This window comes from Hemiscyllium ocellatum, chromosome 21 (genome assembly GCF_020745735.1).
Source record: "Hemiscyllium ocellatum isolate sHemOce1 chromosome 21, sHemOce1.pat.X.cur, whole genome shotgun sequence".
Taxonomy (NCBI): Eukaryota; Metazoa; Chordata; class Chondrichthyes; order Orectolobiformes; family Hemiscylliidae; genus Hemiscyllium; species Hemiscyllium ocellatum.
This window is the reverse complement of record NC_083421.1, coordinates 43,387,686-43,413,548: the sequence shown is the minus strand read 5'-3', so window position 1 is coordinate 43,413,548 and position 25,863 is coordinate 43,387,686. Positions and strand designations below refer to the sequence as shown.

Below are 25,863 nucleotides of genomic sequence, written 5' to 3'. Positions count from 1 at the left end.
CAGGTCAAATTGGGGTAGCATGGTGGTTCAGTGCTTAGCACTGCTGCCTCAAAGCGCTATGGACTTGGGTTCGATTCCAGCCTCGGGCAACTGTCTCTGTGGAGTTTGTGTATTGTCCCCATGTCTCAGTGGTTTACTCTTCAAAGGGTCGGTGAGGACTTCTTGGGCCGAATGGCCTGTTTCCTCACTGTAAGGATTCTATTCTATAAATTTTGAAAATTGGCTTTTAAAGCTGAAATTATGAGATCGACTAATACATGAGGTATTGTTATTGAAGGGATAAAATTCATGCTTGGTATGAGTCAAAAAATGGACAAATGAGCCAGATCTCAATATAAAATAATAAACAATGAAAGGAAAAAGAAATATGGCCATTATTAAATATTTATAAAATAACTAACTGTCTCCATTCTGCCTGCTACGGTAGAATGGTACAGTAGTCCACCCTGTACCCATGGGGGTATGTTCCAAGACCTACTGCAGAAACCTGAAACTGTGGATAGGTGCAAATCCAATCATTTAAATAGGACATTTACTTTCCTGACAGCCCCTGGTCCTTGGTTCTGAAACATTCCCTGTAACATGGTCAGGCCGTGGTAAACCAGAGGTAACTGAAACCTTAGAAACCGACTCAGTGGATACGGCGGTTCCCCTGTATTCCCCATTACAGTAATTCTGAAAACCTGGACTAGAGCTTGATGGCTGATGGACTGAAAGACTTGGAACGGAGCGGTATGGCCAGCAGACTAGAAAGCCGAACTGGGCAGGCTCACTGACATGTAAATGTTGATCTGTAACTGTGAAGAACTAGGGTTAACTTATGCATGAGACATGTGGAAAATACAAGGTTATTTGGCAAAAATAAGAGGTCAATTTATACATTAGATCAACCTATACACAATTGTATATGGTAGGCATGGGAATAGAGTTTAAAAAGTCCAGAATGATGATAAAAAGTGACTATGAAGTACTTAAGTTCTAGAATTTCCAGTCCTTTTCCAACATGAGTCCGTGCCCACTGACTTCTGTGCACGAGGCTTTGCTGTTGCTCTAGGACCTGGCCTGCACTTGCTCTGCTCCCGCTTCAGAGGTCAGCCTACGCGTTCTGCTGCTGCTCCGGCCCGTACTATGTCTGCTCCCCACTCCAGGACCTGGCAGCCTGTGCTCACTCTGCTGCCTTTGCCCTGGGACTTGACCCACGTGCTCTGCTCCTGCCTGAGCTGGAGTTGAGACTTGTCGCCTTTGACTTCACTCTCCAGGCAGGGGAAGTTGAAAGTTGGGGCAGTAAGAAAAAAATACTTCAAAGAGGAGAAAAAAAGCAAGGAAATGGAATGGTGAGCAGAGGAGCTCCGACTGCAGCATCTTACTGTGCCACCATCTTGGCCATTGTTACCTGAAAAGATAATGGGCACAAATTTCATTAATAATTTTAAAAGGACCTGGGCAGATACTTGAGGAGGATGATTTTACATGGTTTTAGAAGAAGGGAGATGTGGAATAAATCTATAATTTCTGAAATGTTTACGCTAAAACTATAAAGAGCACGTGAAAGTCATTATGATTAAATTAGATTACATTACTTGCAGTGTGGAAACGGGCCCTTTGGCCCAACAAGTCCATACCGACCCTCTAGAGAGCAACCCACCCAGACCCATTCCCCTACATTTACCCTTTCACCTAACACTACGGGCAATTTAGTCTGACAAATTCACCTAACCTGCACATTTTTGGATTCTGGGAGGAAACTGGAACACTCGGCCGAAACCCATGCAGACACGGGGAGAATGTGCAAACTTCAGACAGACAGTTGCCTGAGGCAGTAATTGAACCCGGGTCTCTGGCACTGTGAGGCCGCAGTGCTAACCACTGTGCCACCATTATGTTAACGGTCTGGATGATTCGAGCTAACCAGTGATTATTATGGATTTTGGTGATAGACAATTTAAAAAAAATTTTTGAGTGCTAATTTTTGGCAGCACAGTTGCTCAGTGGTTAGCACTGCTGCCTCACAGCGCCAGGGTCCCAGGTTCGATTCCAGTCTTGGGCAACTGTCCATTGAGTTTGCACATTCTCCCCGTGTCTGCGTGGGTGCCCTCTGGGTTCTCTGGTTTCCTCCCACCTTGCAAAGATGTGCAGGTCAGGTGAATTGGCCATGTTAAATTGTCCATAGTGTTAGGTGGATTAGTCAGAGGGAAATGGGTCTGGGTGGGTTACTCTTCAGAGGGTTGGTGTGGATTTGTTGGGCCGAAGGGCCTTTTCCACATTGTAGGGAATCTAATTAATGCAATAAGCAGGAACATAATCAGATTATGTTTGATGTTATTATTTATTCTGTACTAAATTCTACTTTATGGCCAGCTGAGCGTTAGTGCTAGAGAAGTGCCAGACCTCCCTCCTTCATTTAGTGATTGAAATGTGACTTATGATGTGAAAATCACAAAATTGTGCAAAATGTTTGAGCCATATTGATTGAAGTGTATAGGATTAGAAGGGGCATGGACAGAGTAGATGGAAAGCAGCTGTTCAGTTCCCATTAGATGAAGGATCAATAACAAGGGGCATAATTTTACAATGAAGGGCAGGAGGTTTAGAGGGAGTTTGAGGCAAAATTCTTTCACCCAGAGGGCAGTAGGAATCTGGAGTGCAATCTGAGAACTGTAGAAACAGGAAATATTGCAATCTTTAAATGTATTCTCACTATTAGTCAAACTCCTGTTTAGAGTTATTTATTGAATTAATTTTTGATAAATTTATCAAGTAGAGTATTCCAGAGCTCACCAAACCTCAAATTTTAAAGAATATCTCTTGCTTTCTCTTGACCTTTGTTTTTCCGCACTGATTTTAGCTAGATGACTTCTAACTAGTGACCCTCACACTGAGGGCAGTACTCCTTTCCCTATTTGAAAGGGAAAGCCTCATTCCTTTGAAACCTCGATTAGGTTATCACTTATCCTTCTCTGGTGAGAGAGTTTATTTTTCAATCTTGTGCTCATAATTGAAGTCCCCTTATCACTATAAAATCTCCTTTGTCGTTGCATGTTCCTTGACGTACATGCTGTGCAGACAAGTGTCCACAATTCTCCCGCCAATGCCTAACCATAATTTATACAACATAACACAACACAAATTTGGAGCAGGGTTGGGCCATTTGTCCCCTTAATGCTGTTGCACCATCAGATTGTGGCCTCACCTCGGCTTTCCTATCAGCCTTCCAAAACATTGCACTCCTTTTAAAATGGAACCTTTAACATAGTAAAATATTCAAGCCACCTCTTACGGCTGTTAGAAAGTATGGTTTGACGTTGAACCACAAAAGCATCTTCAAGTTATAGAGACAAACAGTTTCAGGGAAAGAATTCCAGAATTAGGTTCTTTAGCATTCTGAAAGCATGGTTAAATTATGAAAATTGTGATGTGCAGAAGATCAAAGTGAAGTACTTGTGTCTGATAGTGTTGTGGGGCTGGAGAGGTGAATTCACGGAGGCATTCAAAATCAAGAAGGAACATTTTAAATAGCAACATTTCAAATAGAGTCAGCATCACACTTTATGGGGTCTAACAATATAATGTTGAAGGTTCGGTGTATAGCCAATATTTACATTGTTATCAGTGTAAATGAGTAGAATGTAACAGCAATTTTAGATAAGAGCTTACAAATGCTTGAAGAAATGTTAAGCAACACCATATAGAAATAACACTAACTGTGCAATTATGTGAATTAATAATTTAGGTATTTTCAAAAAAAAATTCAGTGTTGAAAATTTATTTTGATAAAGAAATATGGAGCGACTTAAATTGTGCAAGTGTTTCCATGCAAGATGTGTGTACTCAGTAATTTATATTTCTATGGTGATATTGAGCATGTAGTTTGCTAATAAAATCAACTCCCTTCATTGGATGCAGTGTAGTGACCCCTTGGAGGCAAAATGTCTTTGATGGAATTGAAAGAGATTAATAATTACCCCTTGATGAATATTCATAATGACTAGATTCTCTGGGCAAAATTTACACCATGTGATTTTTCTGTTTGTTTCCTGTGAGGTTTTGATGGGTCACTCTTGATGTCACATTGTAGCTGAATAAAGGTGACCTTTACTGACATTCAGTTTACATTCATCTTTCTGCTATTATGTTTTATACAGTTACATGAATAAGAAAGTTATTAATCTGCAACAAAGTTCATAGTGAGAAAATATTGAATGGATGAAATTATATTGCAAGAGCGAAGTGTACCAATGTGATTTTAAATGTGTATTGTGTCGCATCCTTGAAGTATTCCAAAAATAATGCTTCCAGCATTTTCATGAGCAGTTTTTACCAAATTAAATAGTCCTTTATTTGCCAGCCAGGTATGTCACAGAGGTGTATGATGGGAAAAGGTGTGCGATTTAGGCAATAGCAAAGCAGGTCATTTTCATTACATTTTAAGGAGTCCAACACCCCTTTTGTGTGTTAATGTATTTATGTATGAATATCTGTATATAATACATTTGTTATAAATGTATCTGCTGTTTGATACTACTGTATTAACAATAAAAACCTGTTTGACATTGAGAGGTAAAGTAGATTAAACTGAACCAGTGTCTGAGGATATAATTCACTTTGCATAATGGGATATTTGCTACCTTTTATGTTTCTAATGTTTTGAATACAGTTAAATACGATTCAATTCCTAAAATGCCAAACTTAAAAGGAAAATTTCTTAGCAGATTTAATGCAGAAATAACTAAGGCATTGAGAGATGAAAAACCAAGTGTGCATATTATATGATTTTTAAGATATTTAAAATAGTATGACAGCATGAGGTCACATCTATCTTCTTGTGTAATGCTTCCAGCTTTAATCTTTGCACCATATTTTTAAAAAGTGAATTTGATTGTCTCAAGGCCAATTAGAACTCAGCTAGCAATAGTGTCAATAAAAGCCAAAACTAAAGTCATCATATTACTCAAAAATTCCATCTTTTTTTTAAAACTGCCATTTTTCTTGAAGCAAGCCCCTAACACACAGTTCTAATACATTGTCACAGTTTAAAGTTTAGCCACACATTTATTTCTTTTTACACTTATTACATAAAATGGTTAAATCTGACATAGATATGTATATGTATGCAAATTGAGATTTGTTCATATGTTTAAGAGACAATATGTGCAAACATCCATGCTAAATGTGTATTAAAATTGTCTGCTATTGCCTGGTATTTCAGACTGTCAGACTAAAGGATGCATTTTTTTTTGATGTTTGGTTTTAAATGTTTCTTTTAGCACTTATTGTAGGTGGCATATAAGCACAGAACCAGAATTGCTTTGTTATAAATATGGTTGTCAGTTGCCTGTGTTTGGAAGTGGGGTTAGATGGTGGGTTACGTTCACGTGGAGTTGACAGATGCTCTTCCGATACTGTTGTTCAATTAAAGTAATTTCAAGTGACAAAGAGCCTTCCAGGATATTAGACTGTAATATGGAACCTACTAGAGATTGAAATAGTACAGAGCTTAGAAAGCTGCAATACTAGTTTAGAAAATGTCCTGTTACCATTATTAAATATAGCTACAATTCATATTGCGACCTTGTATATGTTAATACTACAAGATATTCTTGTCTTTTCTTGGATCCTGTCCTCGTCGATTTCCAACTGGATAATGCTTGACAACATGTCAAGATGAGTTTCTGTAACAAGCTGTTAGTATGTAACAACTGAGTGTGCAACATTACAAATGTAAGAGCACAATGGTCACCTAATGCAATGGTATAAAAATACTGATAGAGGATTGACACCATTTGAAGGAAGAGTCCATTTAATAATGCTTGAAAGGTGGTAATGAACTTTTTAATATGATGATTGTCATTGTTTAATAAAGAATCATATCTGATTTATTAATATCCATTTCAGTATAAATTGACTGAATAGTGAAGTCTAATTTTTGAAGCATTTTTAAATTCATCTATTATTCTCTTCCCACTAAATTTCGATCAGTTCTTTTGTAATTCACTGCGGTGAACATATAGATAACAAAAATATTTCTAGTACTTCAGGTATGTATGATTTAGCTTAAAAAAACCCCAAAGTACCCAATTCTTATATATACAGTCAACTTGTGTCCTTAAGATCGCAGGTAACATTGTGCATAATGATGGAATGTTTTCAAGTCAAGCACCATAAATAACAGTGATTGAAAGGTCAGCGCCTTGTGTGTTTTGACTCGTTCAAGAAATGCTGTCAACTTTTAAAGATACTCTGCAATCTCAAATATCTCTTCAGTTTCATGGTCCATCACACAAGCTTCTGTCAGTCTTCTTTCTCAAGGAATCTGTGAGCAAGTTTTACTGTTAGTTCCGAAATTATTGTTACATAGTCACCTCCATCATCTTTCAAACGAAACTGTAGAATTGGTTTTTTGATGTTGTAATTATTGCATCAAAAATTGGATATGAAAAGACTATTGATTTAAAGACTGAAACTGGAAAGGACTTTTCAGCTCTTTTTGAAATATACCATTGGAAAAAAGAACACTTGGAGTGAAAAAGAACTAGCCTTCCGTGTTTTAAATTGCTGCTATGATTTTAGTTATAACATTTAATTGCCGTATATTAGAAGAGCATCCTTTTTTTAATCTATGCATTGTTTGTAGCATACATTTCCCACTATCATGGCTATTTGTATTTTTTTTGACTTATTGAAGTAAATATTCAAACATTAACTCTCTTGACAAGTCTTGGAAGTAATGGTTTTCTGATGGCCAGATGATCGTCATTCATGTGTAGATAGAAATTGCGCATGGGGCTGTAGAATTCCCATTGTAGCAGAGTCTGAAGACATTGCTGAGGAAATTGAAATTTTCATTCGGTTCCTTCATACTTGGAACCCTCTGAAAGTATCTATTTAAGTCATAGAATTTAAATGTTCAACTGAAAAGTAAAGCACAGTCTAATTCCCGCATGACTGTTAACTGATCTCCTACTTTATGCACTCCCCAGCTCCATCTTCCCCAGACCACTGTACACCTTCTTAGACCCTTACTTACATTTCGCTGGGATCAGGGACCTCATGAGTTCCTCTGGCAACTCATTCTATACATGCACAACCCTCTGCGTTGCCCCTTAGGTCCCTTCTACATTGTTCCCCTCTTACCCTAAACCTATGCTCTCTAGTTCTGGACTCCCCCACCCCAGGGAAAAGACCTTGTCTATTTACCCTATCCATGCCCTCACGATTTTATAAATTTCTATAAGGTCACCCTGCAGCCTCTGACACTCCAGGGAAAACAGCCCCAGCCTGTTCAGCCTCTCCCTATAACTCAAATCCTGCAACCCTGGCAACATCCTTGTAAATCTTTTTTGAACTCTTTCAAGTTTCACAACATCCTCCTGATAGGAAGGCGACCAGGATTGCATGCAATATTTGAAGTGGCCTAACCAATGTCCTATACAGCCACAACTATACTTGAAAAACCCATGAAAACTATAGCAAAGCCATAGTCTTCTGCTATGTGTTGCTCATAATTAATGTCATTGCCAATATATTGGGTTTTGCACAAACAACACCTGTATACATAGGGTGAATAGTTACTTTAGCTCATTGTATAATTTGGAGAAGTGAAGCTTTGTCATGCATCTTTACAGAAGGTGGAAGTGCATCTGTTTTTAATTTGAGACATTACATAACTTGTATCAGCCATGTGACTTGTAGATTTAAATGCCAGAATACATCACAATGAATTGTGGATCTACATATTTGGTTACCTCATAAAGCAAATTTACTTCAGACTATAGGTCATTATAAGCGGTTGGTTTTACCTGTGCAGAAAATCTCTCAGACATTTAATGAATAATTTGTTTTATCTCACATTGGAACTGGTCTGTTTGTTGGTTTACATAGAAATCTTTGGTTGTAATGCAGAGGTGCTGGATCATTATGCTGTTTTCAGTGCAATGTGTCTGTTACTTAGGCTACAGTAACAATTCAGAAGATAGTGTTGATATTGAGGATGGTGCTTAATTATCTGGCAGGACCAAAACCAAGTACAGTGTTTTAATCAGTGCAAGGCCTCCATTTCAGTATAGCACATGTTAGATTATTCACTTGAGATTTTAGTACACAGACCAGAATGAGTGATTTTAACATTTAGTTTAGAGGTACTATTTATGTTGATTTAATTTTTCAAACATTTGTTAATCATTTTTTCTTCAAATTCAAAAATTGGATACTATAGTTAATCAGAACATTTTGCTTCACTTGAAATGTACTTCATTATGAAGGATAGCTTGTTTGGAATATTCACTTACCCATTTTTTGATTTGGTAAGCAATTTTTCTTTTCCCTCATAGTTAACAGCCTGCATCCATGGGTCAGCAGCTATGCTATATCCGATGTTTTGGCAGCATGTTTACATTCCTGTCCTTCCTCCTCATCTATTGGACTACTGCTGGTAAGATGTTGAACAAAATTTATTCATACATGATAAGAATACTACTTGTATAAATAATATCTGCATGATGGGGCAGAAGAAACAAGAATTCTATTGCGTGCCAAGCATTTGTGTTTTGCTCTCCCTTTGACATATTACCTTCAAGAATATCAGTATGAAATCATATAATATTACTGATATTACTCACCTGACCCTAATGACAAGAGTAGAATTCAAGTGGGTTTGGCTTTCAAAATTTTAAAATGATGAGTAATTCTCAAGATGGTGTGTCTACCTGTTTAAGATTTATGTTTGTTATGCCTTGAGAAGTGGAACACTTCATCCACATATTTAAGTTTAATTCTCACTGTGCATTTGGAAGCTTGATTTTCCTATATAAGTTGTTGCATAGGTTTCCCTGGTAAAAGGAGAGTGAGACTGCTGCCTCAAAAATGTAAGTGGCTTTTGCTGAATTTCTTCTGGGCAAGGAGAAGCACTCCCATTGTCCTTCAAGCAAGTCTTCAACCATGTCTATGCCAATCATGATTTGGAGATGCTAGTGTTGGACTGGGGTGTACAAAGTTAAAAATCACACCACACCAGGTTATAGTCCAACAGATATAATTGGGAGCGCACGAGCTTTTGGAGCATTGCTCCTTCATCAGGTGGTAGTGGAGGCTCAATCCAAAATTTATAGCAAAAATTGACAGTGTGATGTAACTGAAATTATACACTGAAAAATTGATTGTCTGTTAAGCCTTTCATCTGTTAAAATACCATGATAGTTTCACTTCTTTCAAATGTAAATCACAAAACCTTTTTTTAAAAAGTTGCATTCTCAGGTTAGCTGTTAACAATGGTGATAGCTAGACAATATGTTGAAGGTGTTGGCCCCCTTTGTTCTCTGTCTATGCCATGATGTTTAGATTGTTATCTCACTTTTTAGATTAGAATCAGAGTTTTACATGAATGCATACAGTTTTTGAGCAAGGTACAATGTAATCCTGCAAGTACAAATTCACCCCACAAAATATGTGGGTGCATGTGGGTCTTTGTCTGTGGGTGGGTCTGTCTGTCTGGGTTGGGGGTTGGGGGTGTGAGAAAGTGTATGTGTGCGTGTAGTGAGTGCAGAGTGTCTTAAGTCTGTAAGGGGGTGCATGTATGAGTGTGGGAGTGTGTATGTGTGTGCATCTGTGTTCTCCTAGCGAATAGGGTACCCAAATTACCGGAGAACAATGGAGAAAATTTAAGCTTGTGCTGTAAATCTGATTACTTATACAATGGTTTTGTTGTGTTTGATAACACAAAGAAATGTGAGTGGATTATATTCCCTATAGTGTGGAAACAGGCCCTTCGTCCCAACAAGTCCACACCGACCTCCGAAGAGTAACCCACCCAGACCCAATTCCTTCTGAATAATGTACCTAACGCTATAGGCAATTTTAACATGGCTAATCCCCCTTGCACATCTTTGGACTATGAGAGGAGACCGGAGCACCCGGAGGAAACACACGCAGACACTGGGAGAATGTGCAAACTCCACACGGAACTGGGACCCTGGTGCTGTGAGGCAGCAGCTCCCCCCCCCACCCCCCACAAACGACAATGTCACTTACTCAAGCTACTACTAAAGTAAAATATACAGATGACATAATATAAGAAATTGTAACACTTGTTTATCGTGAATATATCTAACATAAATAAATAAATAAATCAGAGCTATTTAGGGTAATATACAATACTACAGGGAAGTAGGCTGTTTGGCACAACAGCTCGTGACTTTTGTGATATTGTTGAGCCTCTCCCCACCTTTCTTCACCCAAATCTCCTATTGTGCTGTAAATATTTAAAATAAAAACAATAAACTTTTTTTCAAAAGTTCTCTAGTTAGAGCAATAGACTGTAACCTCTTTCATGTTGTTTTGTGTTTCTTTGCAGGTTTTTGTTTCTCTATTTTGCATTTCAGTTTTTGCACTTTGGCTGCAGATTTCATCAGTTTGCTATCAGTTCATTCTACTTGTCTTATTACCATTTCTTTTGCTCTTGAATGGCCATCCCTGTTATCACTGAAGCTCTTCTGTCTAATAGCTGCTTCCTGATCTTTTCCAAGCCCCCCCAACTTTGCATCCGGTTAAAATCTATAGCATTTCTAACTCTTCCCACCAGTTTTGTTGAAAGATTATCAAGCTGAAATTTCAACTCTGTTTCTCTCTTCACAGATACTGTCTGACCTGCTGAATATTTCCTGCATGTTCTGCTTTATCTCAAATTTCCAGCATCAAAAATATTTTGTTTCTGTTTAGTTAACTGCAGAAGGTGTGAGCAGAATAGCAAAGGTACAAAAAATGAACCAGACTTGTGTCAGTTGTAGGGAGGAGTGAAGAAATGTCTGTTACACTGCTCTGAAGGAAATAGCCTGCCTCACCGTCACTCATGAGATAGCTTCTGTTTATCCATAATCTAGTACAAAGAAGCCCTTCCAAGGCTGCATAGCACAGGAGGGTGCCTGGGCCTTTTTTGCACATCAGATGTAAGCCATATGAAATATTAGGATTTTATGTAAAATTATGAATGACCTCCTGTAGTATGTGCAGTCCCAAGTTGATTTGGGGCCAGAATGTCCATGTGTAGCTGTGCTAGTTAAACATGTACAAGCCCAAAACCAACAAGGAACATGATTCCACCTTTGTAATCAATCCCCTTACCATCTGTCGTTTTGCATAATATTCGCATACTAGGTTTTCAAACTTGCTTGAATTCCTGTCATCAGATGCTGATAACCAAACAGAATGTGAATGTAGGAGGTGCGCAAATGCAGGAAATCAGTTCACATGTTCTCATCTCAGTGCAAGCAGGATATATGTTCGTAGTCTTAGAAAATTCAGTACTCCGCTTCTATTAATAATTTTCACATAACATAATATTTATTCTTTAGGTAATTTCTGTGGATCAGCCAGGTAGCAAAGAAGCATAATGCAAATTCCATGTTTCGATTCCAAATTTTAAGTATTAAATGCTGTTTAGAATGTTATTTTAAGTCCACAAAGAAAACTGAACTTAAAAATAGTCCCATTTCATGTATATTTCTTAGCAATGAGTCCAGTTGAATTGTTTTGCTTCAGCTTGTTTATCCTCTTTACTCCTAAGATTGAGTGCAGCTTGGTTTTGTGCAGTTGAGTTTTGTTTCCAAATGTTAAAAGTGAACCAGAAGACTAAGGAACAAAAACTATCTAACAGAACAAAGCAAATCCATCAAATTCAAAAGACTTGCCAACAGCTGTTTCCATAGCTGTTTCGGTTCATTCATTTGCACTGCTTAAGTCATTTTATACAGTGTGGATAAATATATGCCTGTCAGTCTTATTTAATTTATATTTGCATTGATAGATAAAGGGCTGGAGTTTTCATTCACTTATCTACATTGGACAAAGTAGATTAAAATAGCTATTATTCACAACATGTTTGAGAACAACAGTTCAAAGAGGTTTAAAAAGAAATCATTTTTTGAGGGCTATGGAGAGTGATTAGCATAACCTTTCAGAGCTACCTATGCCAGAATTACATACAGTCATTTAGACAGGTTGGTGTTGCAATTACTTAAGGCTTTTGCAGTGGTAGCTGATTCATTTCTTTCTACTATCTTAAGGAGAGAACACTTCCACTGATCTTTTTTGAATTTGTCAGAGTTTTTGTGCCAAGTATTATGATACTGGCTGATGGTATTACGGACAAGGCAGTCAGTCCCTCGAGTGAAATTGGCTTTTTAGACCTTAACTTTTTCTTTGTTAAACTGTTACTCAACGCATTCACAAGAATCCATTAGTGAACTTCTAACAAAAATCGAAAGCTTATTAAATAAGAAGAAAATCATTAACACTCGATTAGATGGGGGAAAAAATCATTACAAACACCAGTAAAAAATGTTTCCATCGATAGGAATCCACAGATTAATTGACCATGATCCTTTTTATCCTCCTCTCTCTTCTCATTAAAAATAGGGGTGAAAGCATCAGAAATTATACTTCCTGTTCTCCACTGGTTAGAAAATAGTATATTTCCCTGACTGAATCCAGATGAGCATCACTGAGCTGATTGGGTTTGTATGTTGAAAGTGTCTTGTATGTGAGAATTGTTTACATTTGATATCCTGGCTTTTGAGTTTTAAGCACCGTTTTTGAAGCAAAATGTACCAGAGTTGTTAGTAATTATTCTTATGACATTGGGAAAGCTTCCACTAATCATATATGTAAATTCCCTTCCCTTGTCATCAGCAAATGGCCAGTTGGTCTTCGGCAAGTTGCATTTAGCAGCATCATGGCATGTATGTTCAGTGCATGGCACAGTGAAAGTTTAATATTGTGTGGTCTTTTGATGCTATCACTAGAAAACTATAACTGTTTTGAAAGAGCATCAATCAATCTTTTTCCCTTCAATGTTGATCTGATTATTGTTCTTTTGCTTGTGTAACTATTTTGTTTCTTAGTCCAAGTTTCTTGTCAAAACTTATTTCAAAATGTTTAAGTATGTTATAAAAAAATGCTCAAATGGAACCACCCATCTTCATACTTCCTGTAGATTGCAATTGCTTTGTATTCAGCTTGTGGTTATACTTCAGTGATTCTATTGTACTGAACTTTTGCTTGCTAAATAATTTCACACATAATTTGTAAAAGATATTGAATTTGAACCTGCCATGCCAAATTTTTTTTCTTTGATGGAGCAACTTGTGTTCATCTTGAGGCACTAAAAGATTAATGCTCTTATATTATTTCTTCTCAGCAACCAATACAATTTTTGACTCTATATGCATTCAATCCTTTTGTAGACTAAGTTGCAACAAAGGAGCATGAAATGTCTACATTGTTTTCAGTTCCAAACAAATACGTGCCAGTACCTTAATGGCTTGCTATTAATATTGATGAAAGGATATTTTATAAAGAGCATTTTGAAGATTTAGTTGAATAATATTGTTACATACATTCTTACATAATTAGTTGCCTTCTAGTTTAACTCTGTGCACAAAGGAATCTTGCATTGATCAAAGATAAAATTAAAAACTGACTGTGGCTTCGTATAACTTTCAGCATGTGTTGTCGTCTGTATTGCTTTGTTTTCCTGTTTTCTTTTCCTTTTGCTTGATATATTGTTTTTTTTTTACTCCATTTCAGTGTGTCTTTCTTCATTTTGCTTATTTTTTTTTGTGTGTTTCTTCCCATTTTACACTCTTTGTTATATATGTGCAGTTCTTTAATAGCTGCTGGTTAGAACACATGGAGTTCGGTGGATGGAGTTCAGAAGAACGCTGTACACCAAGTAACCCTGAAGTAAAATAAGAAAACATTACGTCAAACACAGTACAAACTCGTGTACAGCTTAGCATTGCAAAAAAAAATGGTGTGTATCTGGTACAGTTAGGTAGGATGGGATGGGTCTGGATAGCATGCTGTTCAGAGAGTTGGTGCAGACTCTCCCTATTCTGTGGGGATACTTTGATTATTCACACACCTCAGGTTTTTTCAGCTTTGGATAACTCTGTCAGAATTGTACTGAGACATGTCTGGTACAGAAATATTAAACTAAAACCAGACCCGGAGGTAACCTATTTCCCAACTTTCCTGTTTTAACTCCTTTCCCTGCGAGAAACTGTTTCATAGATTTAACTCCAACTAGGACATTTGCAAAAAAAAGCTTTCCAGCCTATCAGTTTCCATTAAGTAAATAAAACAGGATGAAAGTGTGATTCCCACCATGCTATTACTAATCCACATCGGATTTTATAATAATGGTGGCTCAGTGGTTAACACTGCTGCCTCACAGCACCAAGGATCCAGGTTCGATTCCAGCCTCACGTGACTGTTTGTGTGGAGTTGGCACATTCTCCCATGTCTGTATGTTGCGAATATACAGTATTGTAAAAGTTTGCCTCAGAAATTGATTAACTGGTCATTTGATAAACAGAGTGAATCCCTATATCTACCAAATAACTTGTAAGTGCTACTCTATATCATGTTATGTTCAAGCCCAACCTTCGATCCTCTCTGCTCTTTCTAAACCAAGCCTCCGTATTACTACTTGTTGCTAATCCAATCCTATCTTCAAACTTTGATCTTCCTACTTCCAAATCCAGTCTAGCTCCATTGCTCTCTCCTGTTATCTCCAAGTGTCATGATAGTGGTAAAATAGTATAACTTACATTATCTTTAATACTCGAGATATTTCATGGACTAGAATGGTTTTAAAACAACCAACCTTTTTTTGTGTTGTATCCAGTTACCATACATAAGCTTACTGTTTGTATTTAAAGATATTACAAAGATCTGAATGTTTCTGTAGCTTTTAAAAGATTTTTGTGTGGTTTATCCTTTAAATATTCATGTATTCATAGATTTGGCTATAGAAAAAAGTCTCTATATGATGGATGAAGATCAAATCCAGAAATCAAACCCCCACCAGAGTATATATTTAATACTGTTGGAACTGTTGCCACTCTGAAATGCACTAAAGAAATTTCTTATACCAGTTTTTGTTATGATTCAGATTTGTGAGTATGGTTTTAAAGTACAACTTCCCACTGACAGAAATTGCTTTCATTAGGTAGAATATAATCATTGGAAGTAAACTTGTCAGAGGCATCCATTTTGTTGCAATACAGTTGTGCATCTGTGATGCAGAGTAATTCGGGAGTTATTGAAAACTAGAAGCCTATTTAGATTCCTTAAGAGAATACTGCTGTCACATTGTTCTGACATTCCATTGATGTTGCAGAGTGGTTTCTTGAATTTTTTCTCTCTTTCACATTGCCAGCTGCATTTTTGTAGGTATAGTCCTGTTTATGTTGGAGAACACAGTGTGCAAAGAGGCTGGATTAAGCATGAAACTATTGTGTTTGTAAGGTTGTGTTCATTAATGATCAACATAAATTTTCCTCACATCAGTTTTCATCTAACTCTTTTAACATATATCCTTCATTTATATCTCCATTATTAACTCATCTCACATCTCCATAAATGTAAATATAGTATTCACTCCAACTATTCTTTGGGGATAGCAAGTTCTGTATTCCTCTCACTCATTGGGTAAATAAATTTCTCTTTTGACTTGTGAAAATAAATTAAATAAGGAACAAAATAAGGAATGTTTGATATCACAATTTGTGTCAGTAATGGCTTAGTTGGTTGCACTCTGAATTCTGCATGTAAGGTTGTGAGTTCAAGTACCATTTCAGGATTTGGACGCAAATGTTGAGACTGCAGTGCAGTATAGACAGTGTGCTACTCTTCTGCTTGTAGTCTTTTGGATTTGACATTAAACTGAGAATGTATTTGTTCTCACAGATGACTGTAAAACATCCAACAGTAATATTTTGAAGAAGAATAGAGTTATTCCTGGGATCCTTGCCAATATTTGTCTCTGAATCAACAGCAGAAAGAAAGATGATTCAGTCATTGTCGCATTTGTTTGTGGAAGCTTGCACAGCGACCTAAAGTGTAAGGTAGCTTAGATGAGGAGATCTAATTATTTTCAGGATACTTTCTTGGATCAGTTCCCTCAGCAGCCTATGAGGGAGCATGCTATACTTGATTTGGATCTGTGCTGAGAGATCTCATGATCTCGTAGTGAAGCCACCCGTGGGTAACAGTTGACCATATTATGATTGAATGTTACATTCAGTGTGGGGGAGAGATGGCCATGTTCGAGACTTTATTTAAGTAAGGGCAGTTATGAAGGCATGAAGGTAGAGTTGGTTAATATGAATTGACAAGTTAGGTTAAAGGATCCATAGGCAGATATCAACAAACGAGAAGGACCCATTATCCATGATTACCTACAAACATTAAAGATGATATCAAACTAAAAGTAGAAACAAAAAATTTTGTGTAAAGGCAAGTGGCAAGTTGGAAAATGAGAGAAAATTAGCCAGAAATACAAAAGCACAAATAATAGTTTCTATAAATCTTTTTAAAAGAAAAAATGTTCAATAAGTGAGTGATGGTCCTTTAGAAAATAAGGAAGTGGCAAATGAATTAAGCAAGTATTTCACATTGTGCTTTACTGTAGCAAATATAAGTGACATTCCAGAATCAGTGATAAATTTAAAAATGGAAACGTGCTGTGTTCCTCCTCACTGCTCACAAGCAGAAGGCCGTTCACAAAGAGAAGTACAATACTAATCTGAGGCAGTGGAAGACATCTCTAGGACTGCTTGGAATCTGTGGAATGGACTGTAGTCAAATACTAAGTGGAAAATCAAGATGAGTTCGCAACCACTGTCGTGGACTTCGTTGTGTACCAAACAAGTCAATCCAGTGTTCTCCAACTGGAAACCTTGGATGAAGTAGTAAGTTCACTCCCTACTGAAGACCATGCATGTAGCATTCAAGTTGGATGACCCAGACCTATACAGGAAATCCAAATATGACGTCCACAGCGCCATCAGAAATGCCAAGAGGCAGTATTGGACCAAGTTAGAGACTCAACCAACCAAACAGACTTCCTCTGCCTGGGATAAGGCCTAAACAATATACGGGATACAGAATGAAGCAGAGCAGGATAGCAGACAAACGTGCATCCCTCCCTGATGTGCTCAAAGCTTTCTATGCTCAGTTTGAGCAGAGCGTCAGCACACAGTGCCACCTGTTCAGACAGTCCCAAATGCACTTGTGCCACTGACACCACTGCAGAACATCGGTTTTCCTGGGAGTCAACTCAAGGAAAGTGACAGACCTGGACCTACTTCAGATTCCTGCTCATTGACTGCAACTCTACCTTCAACACCATTTACCCACTCCAGACTGATACCAAAACTTGGAGATCTCGGTCTCAGCTCCGTCCTCTGCAACTAGGTCATCACCTTTCTAACCTACAGACTGCAATCAGTGAAGGTAGACAACTGTATCTCAGCCACGATAACGCTCAACACTGGAACCCCCTACTATACCCGTTGCACATCCACAACTGTGTTGCCAAATTCCGAATGAATGCCACCTAAAAGTTGGCTGACTATATCACCATGGTAGGACGGTTTTAGTAACAACAACAGATCAGAATACAGAAAGGCGATAGAGGACTTGGTAATGTAGTGCAATGAGAACAACTTCCCCCTCAACGTCAGCAAACAGAATGACTGAGCATTGAATTCAGAAGGAAGGAAGGTGAACCCTCCCCCAACGACATCAATGAAGCTGAGGTTGAGGGTGGAGAGGGTCAAGTTCCTCGGAGTACCAAAAACCAACCAACCACCTGTCCTGGACTCCCCATGTAGATGCGATGGTCAAGAAGGAATAACAATGCCTCTTCTTCCATATGTGGCTGAAGAAATTTGGCATGTCCACAAGATCACTCACTGACTTTTGCAGATGCACCATTGAAAGCATACTGTCCGGGTTATGATAGCCTGGTGTGGCAACTGTTCTGCTCAGGACCATAAGAAACTACAAAAGGTTGTGTGGACAACTCTGACCCTCACGGAAGCCAATCATTCATCCATGGACTCCATTTACATGGCTTGTTGCATAAGGCATTTATGTAAATGCCTGAGGTGAAGTAATGGAAGATCTAGTTATGACCTTTATGGATGAAAAATATTCTTAAAAGGAAATAAAGTTTTGACAAAGATAATTAAGTGACTGAGCATATGATAAACGGAGTGTAATCTGATCGAATGTGGAATTGTCTATTTTGGCACCAACGACATTGGAAGAGATTGAGAAATGAAAGCAGAAATTCAGGGAGCTAGGGTGAACGCTTCGAGGTAGAACAAACAAAGTTGTTATCTCTGGTTTGTTGTCCATGCAATGCGCCAGTGAAGTGAGGAACCAGGAGAGAGAGGAGTTGAGTATGTGACCACCGGGATGGTGCAGAGGGAGGGTTTTGAAATAGTGGATAATTGGGGCTCTTTCTGGGGTAGGTGGGATCTCTACAAACGAGATAGTCTTCACGTGAACCAGAGGAGTACTAATATCCTGGGGGAGACATTTGCTACTACTCTTTGGGTGGATTGAAGCCAATTCAGCTGGGGGATGGGAACCAAAATTGTAGTTCAAGTGTATGGGAGGATGAGAGGAGTGAAGTCAGAACTCAGATTTCAAGATCGCAAAAAGGCACTGGCAGGCAAGAAGTTTGTTTGAAGTGTGTCTACTTCATTACCAGGAGCAACTGGAATAAGGTGGGTGAACTTGGGTTGGTGCCTGGGATTTCAATGTTGTAGCTGTTTCAGATAAATGAGTAGAACAGAGACAGGGATGGTTATTGCAGGTTCCCGGATTTAGATGTTACAGTAAGAACCGGAAAATACTAAGAGGAAGTGATGTGGCGCTGTTAGTCGCGGTAGTAATGGTTGCAGAAAGGACGTTTGAGGACTCTTCTACTGGCGTAGTATGGGCTGAGATTAGAAACAGGAAAGGAGAAGTTACCCTGTTGGGAGTTTTCAATAGTTTTCCAAATAATTCCAGGGATTTTGAGGATAGGATAGCAAAGATGATCCTCAATAGGAGCGAGAGTGACAGGGTAGTTGTTATGGGGGCCTTTAACTTTCCAAATATTGCCTGGGAATACTATAGTTCAAGTACATTAGATGGGTCAGTTTTTGTCCAATGTCTACAGGACGGTTTCCTGACACAGTATGAAGATAGGCCAATAAGGGCAAGGCCACGTCAGATTTGGTACTGGGTAATGAATCCAGCCAGACTTAGAGGTAGGTTTTGCACTTTGGTGATAGTGACCACAATTCGGTTCTGTTTATTTTAGTGATGGAAAGGGACAGGTATATACTGCAAGGCAAGAGTTATAGCTGGGGAAAAGGCAAATACAATGCGATTAGGAAAGATTTAGGATGCATAGGATGGGGAGGAAGCTGCAGGGGATGGGCACGATTGAAGTGTGGAGCTTCTTCAAGGACCAGCTACTGCTGTAAGTATGTACCAGTCAGGAAGAGAAGAAGTTGTCGAGTGTGGGAGCCGTGGTTTACTCAGGAAGTTGAATCTCTCCAAGAGGAAGAAGAAGGCTTATGTTAGGATGAGATGTGATGGCACTTGAGAGTTACAAACTAACCAGGAAAGACTTAAAGGGAGAGCTAAGAGGAGCCCAGAGGGGACATGAGAAGTCATTGGCTGATAGGGTTTTCCTTGATCCTATCAGGAATAAAAGAATGATGAGAGTAAGGATGAGAACCAATCAAGCATAGTCGTGCAAAGTTGTGCGTGGAGTCAGAGGAGATGGGGAAGCGCTAAATAAATACTTTTTGTCAGTATTCACATTAGAAAAAGCAAATGAGGTCAAGGAAAATACTGAGGTACAGGCTACTAGACTAGATGGGATAGAGGTTCATAAGGTGTTAGCAGTTCTGAAAAGTGTAAAAAATAGATAAGTCTCCTGGGCCGGATGGGATTTATCCTAGCATTCTCTGGGAAGCCAGGGAGGAGATTGCAGAGCCTTTGGCTTTGATCTTTATGTCGTCATTGTCTACAGGAATAGTGCCAGAAGACTGGAGGATAGCAAATGATGTTCCCTTGTTCAAGAAGCGGAGGAGAGACAACCCCAGTAATTATAGACCTGTGAGCCTTATTTCGGTTGTGGATAAAGTGTTGGAAAAGATGATAAGAGTGAGGAGTTATAATCATCGAGAAAGAAATAAGTTAATTAGGGACAGTCAACATGGTTTTGTGAAGGGTAGGTTGTGCCTCACAAACCTTATTGAGTTCTTTTAGAAGGTGACCAAATGGTGGATAAGGATAAAGCAATTGATGTGGTATATATGGATTTCAGTAAGGTATTTGATTAGGTTCCCTATGGTAGGCTATTGCACAAGATACAGAGACATGGGATTGAGGGTGATTTAGCAGAAATTGGCTAGCTCAAAGAAGACAGAGGGTGGTAGTTGACGGGAAATATTCATCCTGGAGTTCAGTTACTAGTGGTGTGCCGCAAGGATCTGTTTTGGGTCCACTGTTGTTTGTCATTAATATAAATGACCTGGATGAGGGCATAGAAGGATGGGTTAGTAAATTTGTGAATGACACTAAGGTCGGTAAAGTTGTGGATAGTGAAGAAGAATGTTGTAGGTTACAGAGAGACATAGATAAGCTCCAGAGCTAGGCTACAAGGTGGCAAATGGAGTTTAATGCAGAAAAGTGTGAGGTGATTCCCTTTGGAAGGAGTACCAGGAATGCAGAGTACTGGACTAATGGTAAGATTCTTGGTAGTGTAGATGAGCAGAAATGTCAGTGTCCAGGTACATAGATCCCTGAAAGTTACCACCCAGGTTGATAGTGTTGTTAAGAAGGCATACGGTGTGTTAGCTATTATTGGTAGAGGGATTGAGTTTCAGAGTCATGCTGCAGCTGTACAAACTCAAGTGCGGCGCACCTGGAATATTGCATACAGTTCTGGTCACCGCATTATAAGAAGGATGTGGAAGCTTTAGAAAGGGTGCAGAGGATATTTACTGGGATGTTGCCTGGTATGGAGGGAAGGTCTTATGAGAAAAGGCTGAGGGACTGGAGGCTGTTTTCATTAGAGAGGAGGTTGAGAGGTGACTTAATTGAGACAAATAAGACGGTCAAAGGTTAGACGCATTGGACAGTGAGAGCCTTTTTCCTTTGATGGCTAACACGAGGGGATGTAGCTTTAAATTGAAGAGTGATAGATATAGGGCAGATGTCAGAGGTAGTTTCTTTACTCAGAGTAGTAGGGGTGTGGAACACATTGCCTGCAACAGTAGTAGACTCACCAATCTTAAAGGCATTTAAATGGTCATTGGATAGGCATATGGACAAGAATAGAATAGTATAGGTTAGATGGGCTTCAGATTGGTTTCACAGGTCGGCGTAACATCAAGGGAAGGGCATGTACTGCATTATTATGCTCTATTAAAAAATAAACTTTTATTATCTACATAATAGATTGCAGAACTCTGACATGCAGAAGGATCTGGTTGTCCATGTACATGAAGCACATAAAATTGATACACAGCAAGGAACTGAAAAGGCTAATAAAAGATGTTATCATTTATCTGGGAAGGATTGAATATAACAGTAGAGAGGTTGTGCTTCAGTTAGACAGGCTAGTGGTGAGTCTGCAACTTGAGTATCATGCACTGAAAAGATGTTTGAAACTGCGTAATTGAATGTTTTAGGCAGCAATAGGTAAATGCTTATTAAGTAATGATTTGAAAAGTTAATGATAGGTGGGAATGTGGATTTGAGGTCTCAGGCAGTTAAGCCAGGATCTTATTGGATGACAGAGCAGGCTTGAGGGGCTGAATGGTCTACTTCTGCTCAGAATTCATACATTCTGAATTGATATCGAGTATAAATAGCTGAGGCTAAAGTACTGATTCTTCTGGTACTGAACTGGTTACAGCCCAACCCAAAAGTGACTGACTGACTGTTTATTCCTTCTCTGTTTTCTTCTCATTAACCAATACTCAGTCATGTCACCCTGTCCTCCCCAACCCCCGCCTCTGAAAATGATAGAAACAGATTAGACTCTGATCCATTTGTCATTTGACACCAAATGATGCAAGGACTATGCACCATTAATTTATTTTCCAGATTTGTCTCTCCAAAAGGATGATTAAAAACTAAGAGGAAATTTAGACAAGTACAACTGTTACTTAATTTTCTCAGTTGTTTAAAAATATAGGCTATAGAACTCTCAGGAAGAAAACGTGTTTGAGGAAGATAAGGAACTTGGAAAACTACAAAGAGTCAGAGTAAATGCACTCAGATTTCAGACAACTATAGTGGCAGCCATATGAATGTTAGGGTTTAAACAATAATCAAAGACGTCCATAACCAGAGAGAAGGGAATGTGAAAGAACACAAGGGTACGATTTGTGATGAGTGGAATGCCAGAGTGACAAAATCATTAGTTGTGAAAGGCAAGAAAAGGTTCTAATTGGCCATAAAATGATTCCGCCAGAGAAGATGGAAATGGTCTTAAATTAAAAAAGATCGACTGGAAACTCAGGGTTATAAATACCATGAAGATGGAGTAATTGGGAAAATACCACAGAATCCTAACAGAAAGTGTGGCAGGATCAATGTTGCTGTGGGAGAATAGATCAAAATACTACAGCAAAGCATCCAAGGATGTGGTGAATATGAGATCTCAGTCTTGAGCAGAGAAGGTTACTGTTACATGGAAATATAATGGAAATAAGACATTTTGGAGTAGAGTGGTGCTGGAAGAGCACAGCAGTTCAGGCAGCATCCAAGGAGCAGTAAAATCGACGTTTTGGGCAAATGCCCTTCAGGAATACAGGCAGAGTGCCTGAATGGTGGAGAGTGCAATGGGTGGATGGGTGTGGGATGAGGATGGAGTGGATAGATGGAAAAGAAGACAGGCCGGTAGGACAGGTCATGGGGACGGTGCTGAGCTGGAAGTTTGGAACTAGGGTGAGGTGGGGGAAGGGGAAATGAGGAAACTGGTGATGTCCACATTGATGCCATGGGGTTAAAGTGTTCCGAGGCAGAAGATAAGGCGTTCTTCCTCCGGGCGTCGGGTGGTGAGGGAGCAGCGGTGAAGGAGGCCCAGGACCTCCATGTCCTTGGCTGAGTGGGAGGAGGAGTTGAAATGTTGGGCCACAGGGCGGTGTGGTTGATTGGTGCGGGTGTCCCAGAGATGTTCCCTAAAGCGCTCTGATAGGAGGCATCCAGCCTCCCCAATGTAGAGGTGACCGCGTCGGGAGCAACGGATACAATAAATGATATTGGTGGATTTGCAAGTAAAACTTTGACAGATGTGGGAGGCTCCTTTGGGGCCTTGGATGGAGGTGAGGGAGGAGGTGTGGGCGCAGGTTTTGCGGTTCCTGCAGTGGCAGGGGAAGGTGCCAGGATGGGAGGGTGGGTTGTTTGGGGGGGCGTGGACCTGACCAGATAGTCATGGAGGGAATGGTCTTTGTGGAAGGCGGAAAGGGATGGGGAGGGAAGTATATCCCTGTGGTGGGGTCCGTTTGGACGTGGCAGAAATGTTGGCAGATGATTTCGTTTATGCAAAAGTTGGTAGGGTGGAACCTGGAAATAAGACTTGTCAACCTCAGGAGTTCCAATCACCTTGCCAGTGGAGTTCTGATAGAAACACTACCCAAGCACCAGCTAATGCTGCTCCATTCCCAGAGACTGCACTTGCTCTCTTGGACAAGATGAGACAGTAATTTCAGATGCGAAGTAGCTAATTTCAATGTTTAAAACTGCCAAAGCATATAGAATGTCTAGATATTCTAAAATATAGTGGAGATGCACACCTGGCATGCTGTACATCTCCTATTCATTATCTGAGAATGAAAGTGCATATGTGTGATCATGACTATACAATATTCAAGAAGAGAGAGAAAGTCCAATTGCAGCAAAGGAGTCTTTTTGCTGACTCTAACTGGTAAGGATCCTTTTCAACTGTCTGCTCTCAAAAGCAAGGTATCTAGCTATCTGATGAAGGAGCAGCACTCCAAAAGCTAGTACTTACAAATAAATCTGTTGGACTATACTCTGGCGTTGTCTGATTTTTGACTTTGTCCACCCCAGTCCAACACTGGCACTTCCTAACATTATTTCTTTGAGGAAGCAATGATGATATTCTGAAAGTATTTCTGTTGTCACCAAGGAATGTCCTAACATGATTGAGTTTCAAGTTGAACAGTTCTTTTGATTCCCATACAGACCAGTAGGTTTTAAATAGAGATTAATTTTTCTGATGTCCAGTGGAAATAACTAAAGGCTAGGATTTCATGTTTTAAGACGTTTACTGTGACAAACAATCAATATAAATTAAATGCTATTATCAGTCAACGAGTGTACTGAATTGAAGGTACTTTAATATTATCTAACATGATTGAGATATATCTATCAACTATCTCACTTTGCATTGCACTTCTAACAGATATAGCATTTACAAGATCCAGACCAAATATATTCATAGCATTCCAGCAGCCTCACTTCTCCTGTTATGCAAGGTTGCATCGCACGTCCCTGGCTATTTTTGGGAATAAGACGTACAAGGCACACGACTGGTTTGAGACTAAGGCAACTGAGATGACCCCGTTTGTGAAGCCAAGCATGTCGCCCTAGCTGAATACAAGTGGTCAGCTAGCGGGAAGACCTGCAGATTCTCAGGGCTGCTAGGAACAAGGTTTAGCAAACTGCTAGGCGTTGCACTAATGAGTACTGGACACAGGAAATTCAGATGGCAGCGATAACTGGGAACATTAGGGGAATGTACGAAAGCGGAAAATGTGTTGCTGGAAAAGTGCAGCAGGTCAGGCAGCATCCAAGGAGCAAGAGAATCGACGTTTCGGGCTTAAGCCCTTCTTCAGGAATACTTTCAGGAAGTATTCGTGAAGAAAGGCTCATGCCCGAAACGTCAATTCCCCTGCTCCTTGGATGCTGCCTGACCTGCTGCGCTTTTCCAGCAACAAATTTTCAGCTCTGATCGCCAGCATCTGCAGTCTTCACTTTCTCCTAGAATGTATGAAAGCATCAAGAAGGCACTAGGACCAGCTCAGAGCAATACGGTCCCCCCCCCCACCAAATCGTTTAATGGGGAAGTAATCGCAGACAAAAAGGCCAGCAGGTGGAGAGGTGGGTTGAATACTACTCTGATCTCTACTTCAGAGAGTATACAGTGTCCACTTCCAGCACTTGATGCCATCACGTACATGCTGACAATGACGAGCTAGACACAGAGCCATCAGTCGAAGAGTTCAGCAAGGCCATTGACAGCCTGACGTCAGGTAAGGCCTCGGGTAGCGACAGAATTCCTCCTAATTCAGATGCAAGACTAGCTTACTGCTCCCACTGCATGAAGTCCTCTGCCAGTGCTGGCAAGAAGGAGCTATACCGCAGGCCATGAGGGATGCCAAGATTATTGCCCTCTACAAGAACAAGGGTGAGAGAAGCGACTGCAACAACCTACAGAGGCATCTCTCTTCTCAACACTGTCGGCAAAGCTTTTGCTCGAGTCATCTTGACTCGCCCGCAGAAACTGGCAGAATGTGTATACCCAGAGTCTCAGTTTAACTTCCGAGCTAAAAGGTCAACAGTAGACGTAATTGTCTCCCTTGACCAATTGCAGGAAAAGTACAGAGAACAGAAAAATGCCCCTGTATGTTGCTTTCATTGATCTCATGAAGATGTTTGACCTGGTCAGTGGAAACAGTTTTTTCAAGGATCTCCTGATGATCAACTGCCTACTGAAACTGCTGAGCATGATTGATTCCTCCCACAAAACATGAAGGGGACAGTGCAATTCAATGGCAGCTCTTCTAAGCCCTTCTGCATCTGCAGCAGTGTCAAACAAGGCTGCGTCCTCGTTCCCATACTTGGGATTTTTTTGCTGCATTCCTCAAACATGCCTTTGACACCACAATGGAGGGAAAGTACTAACACACTAGCTCAGACAGCAGGCTCTTCAACCTGGCCCACCTTAGAGACAAGGCAAAAGTACATGCAGCACTCTTCAGG

General features: G+C 39.6%; 1 protein-coding gene across 4 annotated transcripts in view; it reads left to right on the top strand.

Annotated features, from left to right (window-relative positions):
* The window catches only part of dennd1a (DENN/MADD domain containing 1A), a 509,155-nt gene that overhangs the window by 268,645 nt on the left and 214,647 nt on the right, over positions 1-25,863 (top strand). For all 4 annotated transcript variants that reach the window (XM_060841064.1, XM_060841063.1, XM_060841067.1 and 1 more), the window contains exon 10: positions 8,328-8,428. In XM_060841064.1, the coding sequence (XP_060697047.1) occupies positions 8,328-8,428 (101 nt within the window). The remainder of the gene's footprint in view (positions 1-8,327; positions 8,429-25,863) is intronic.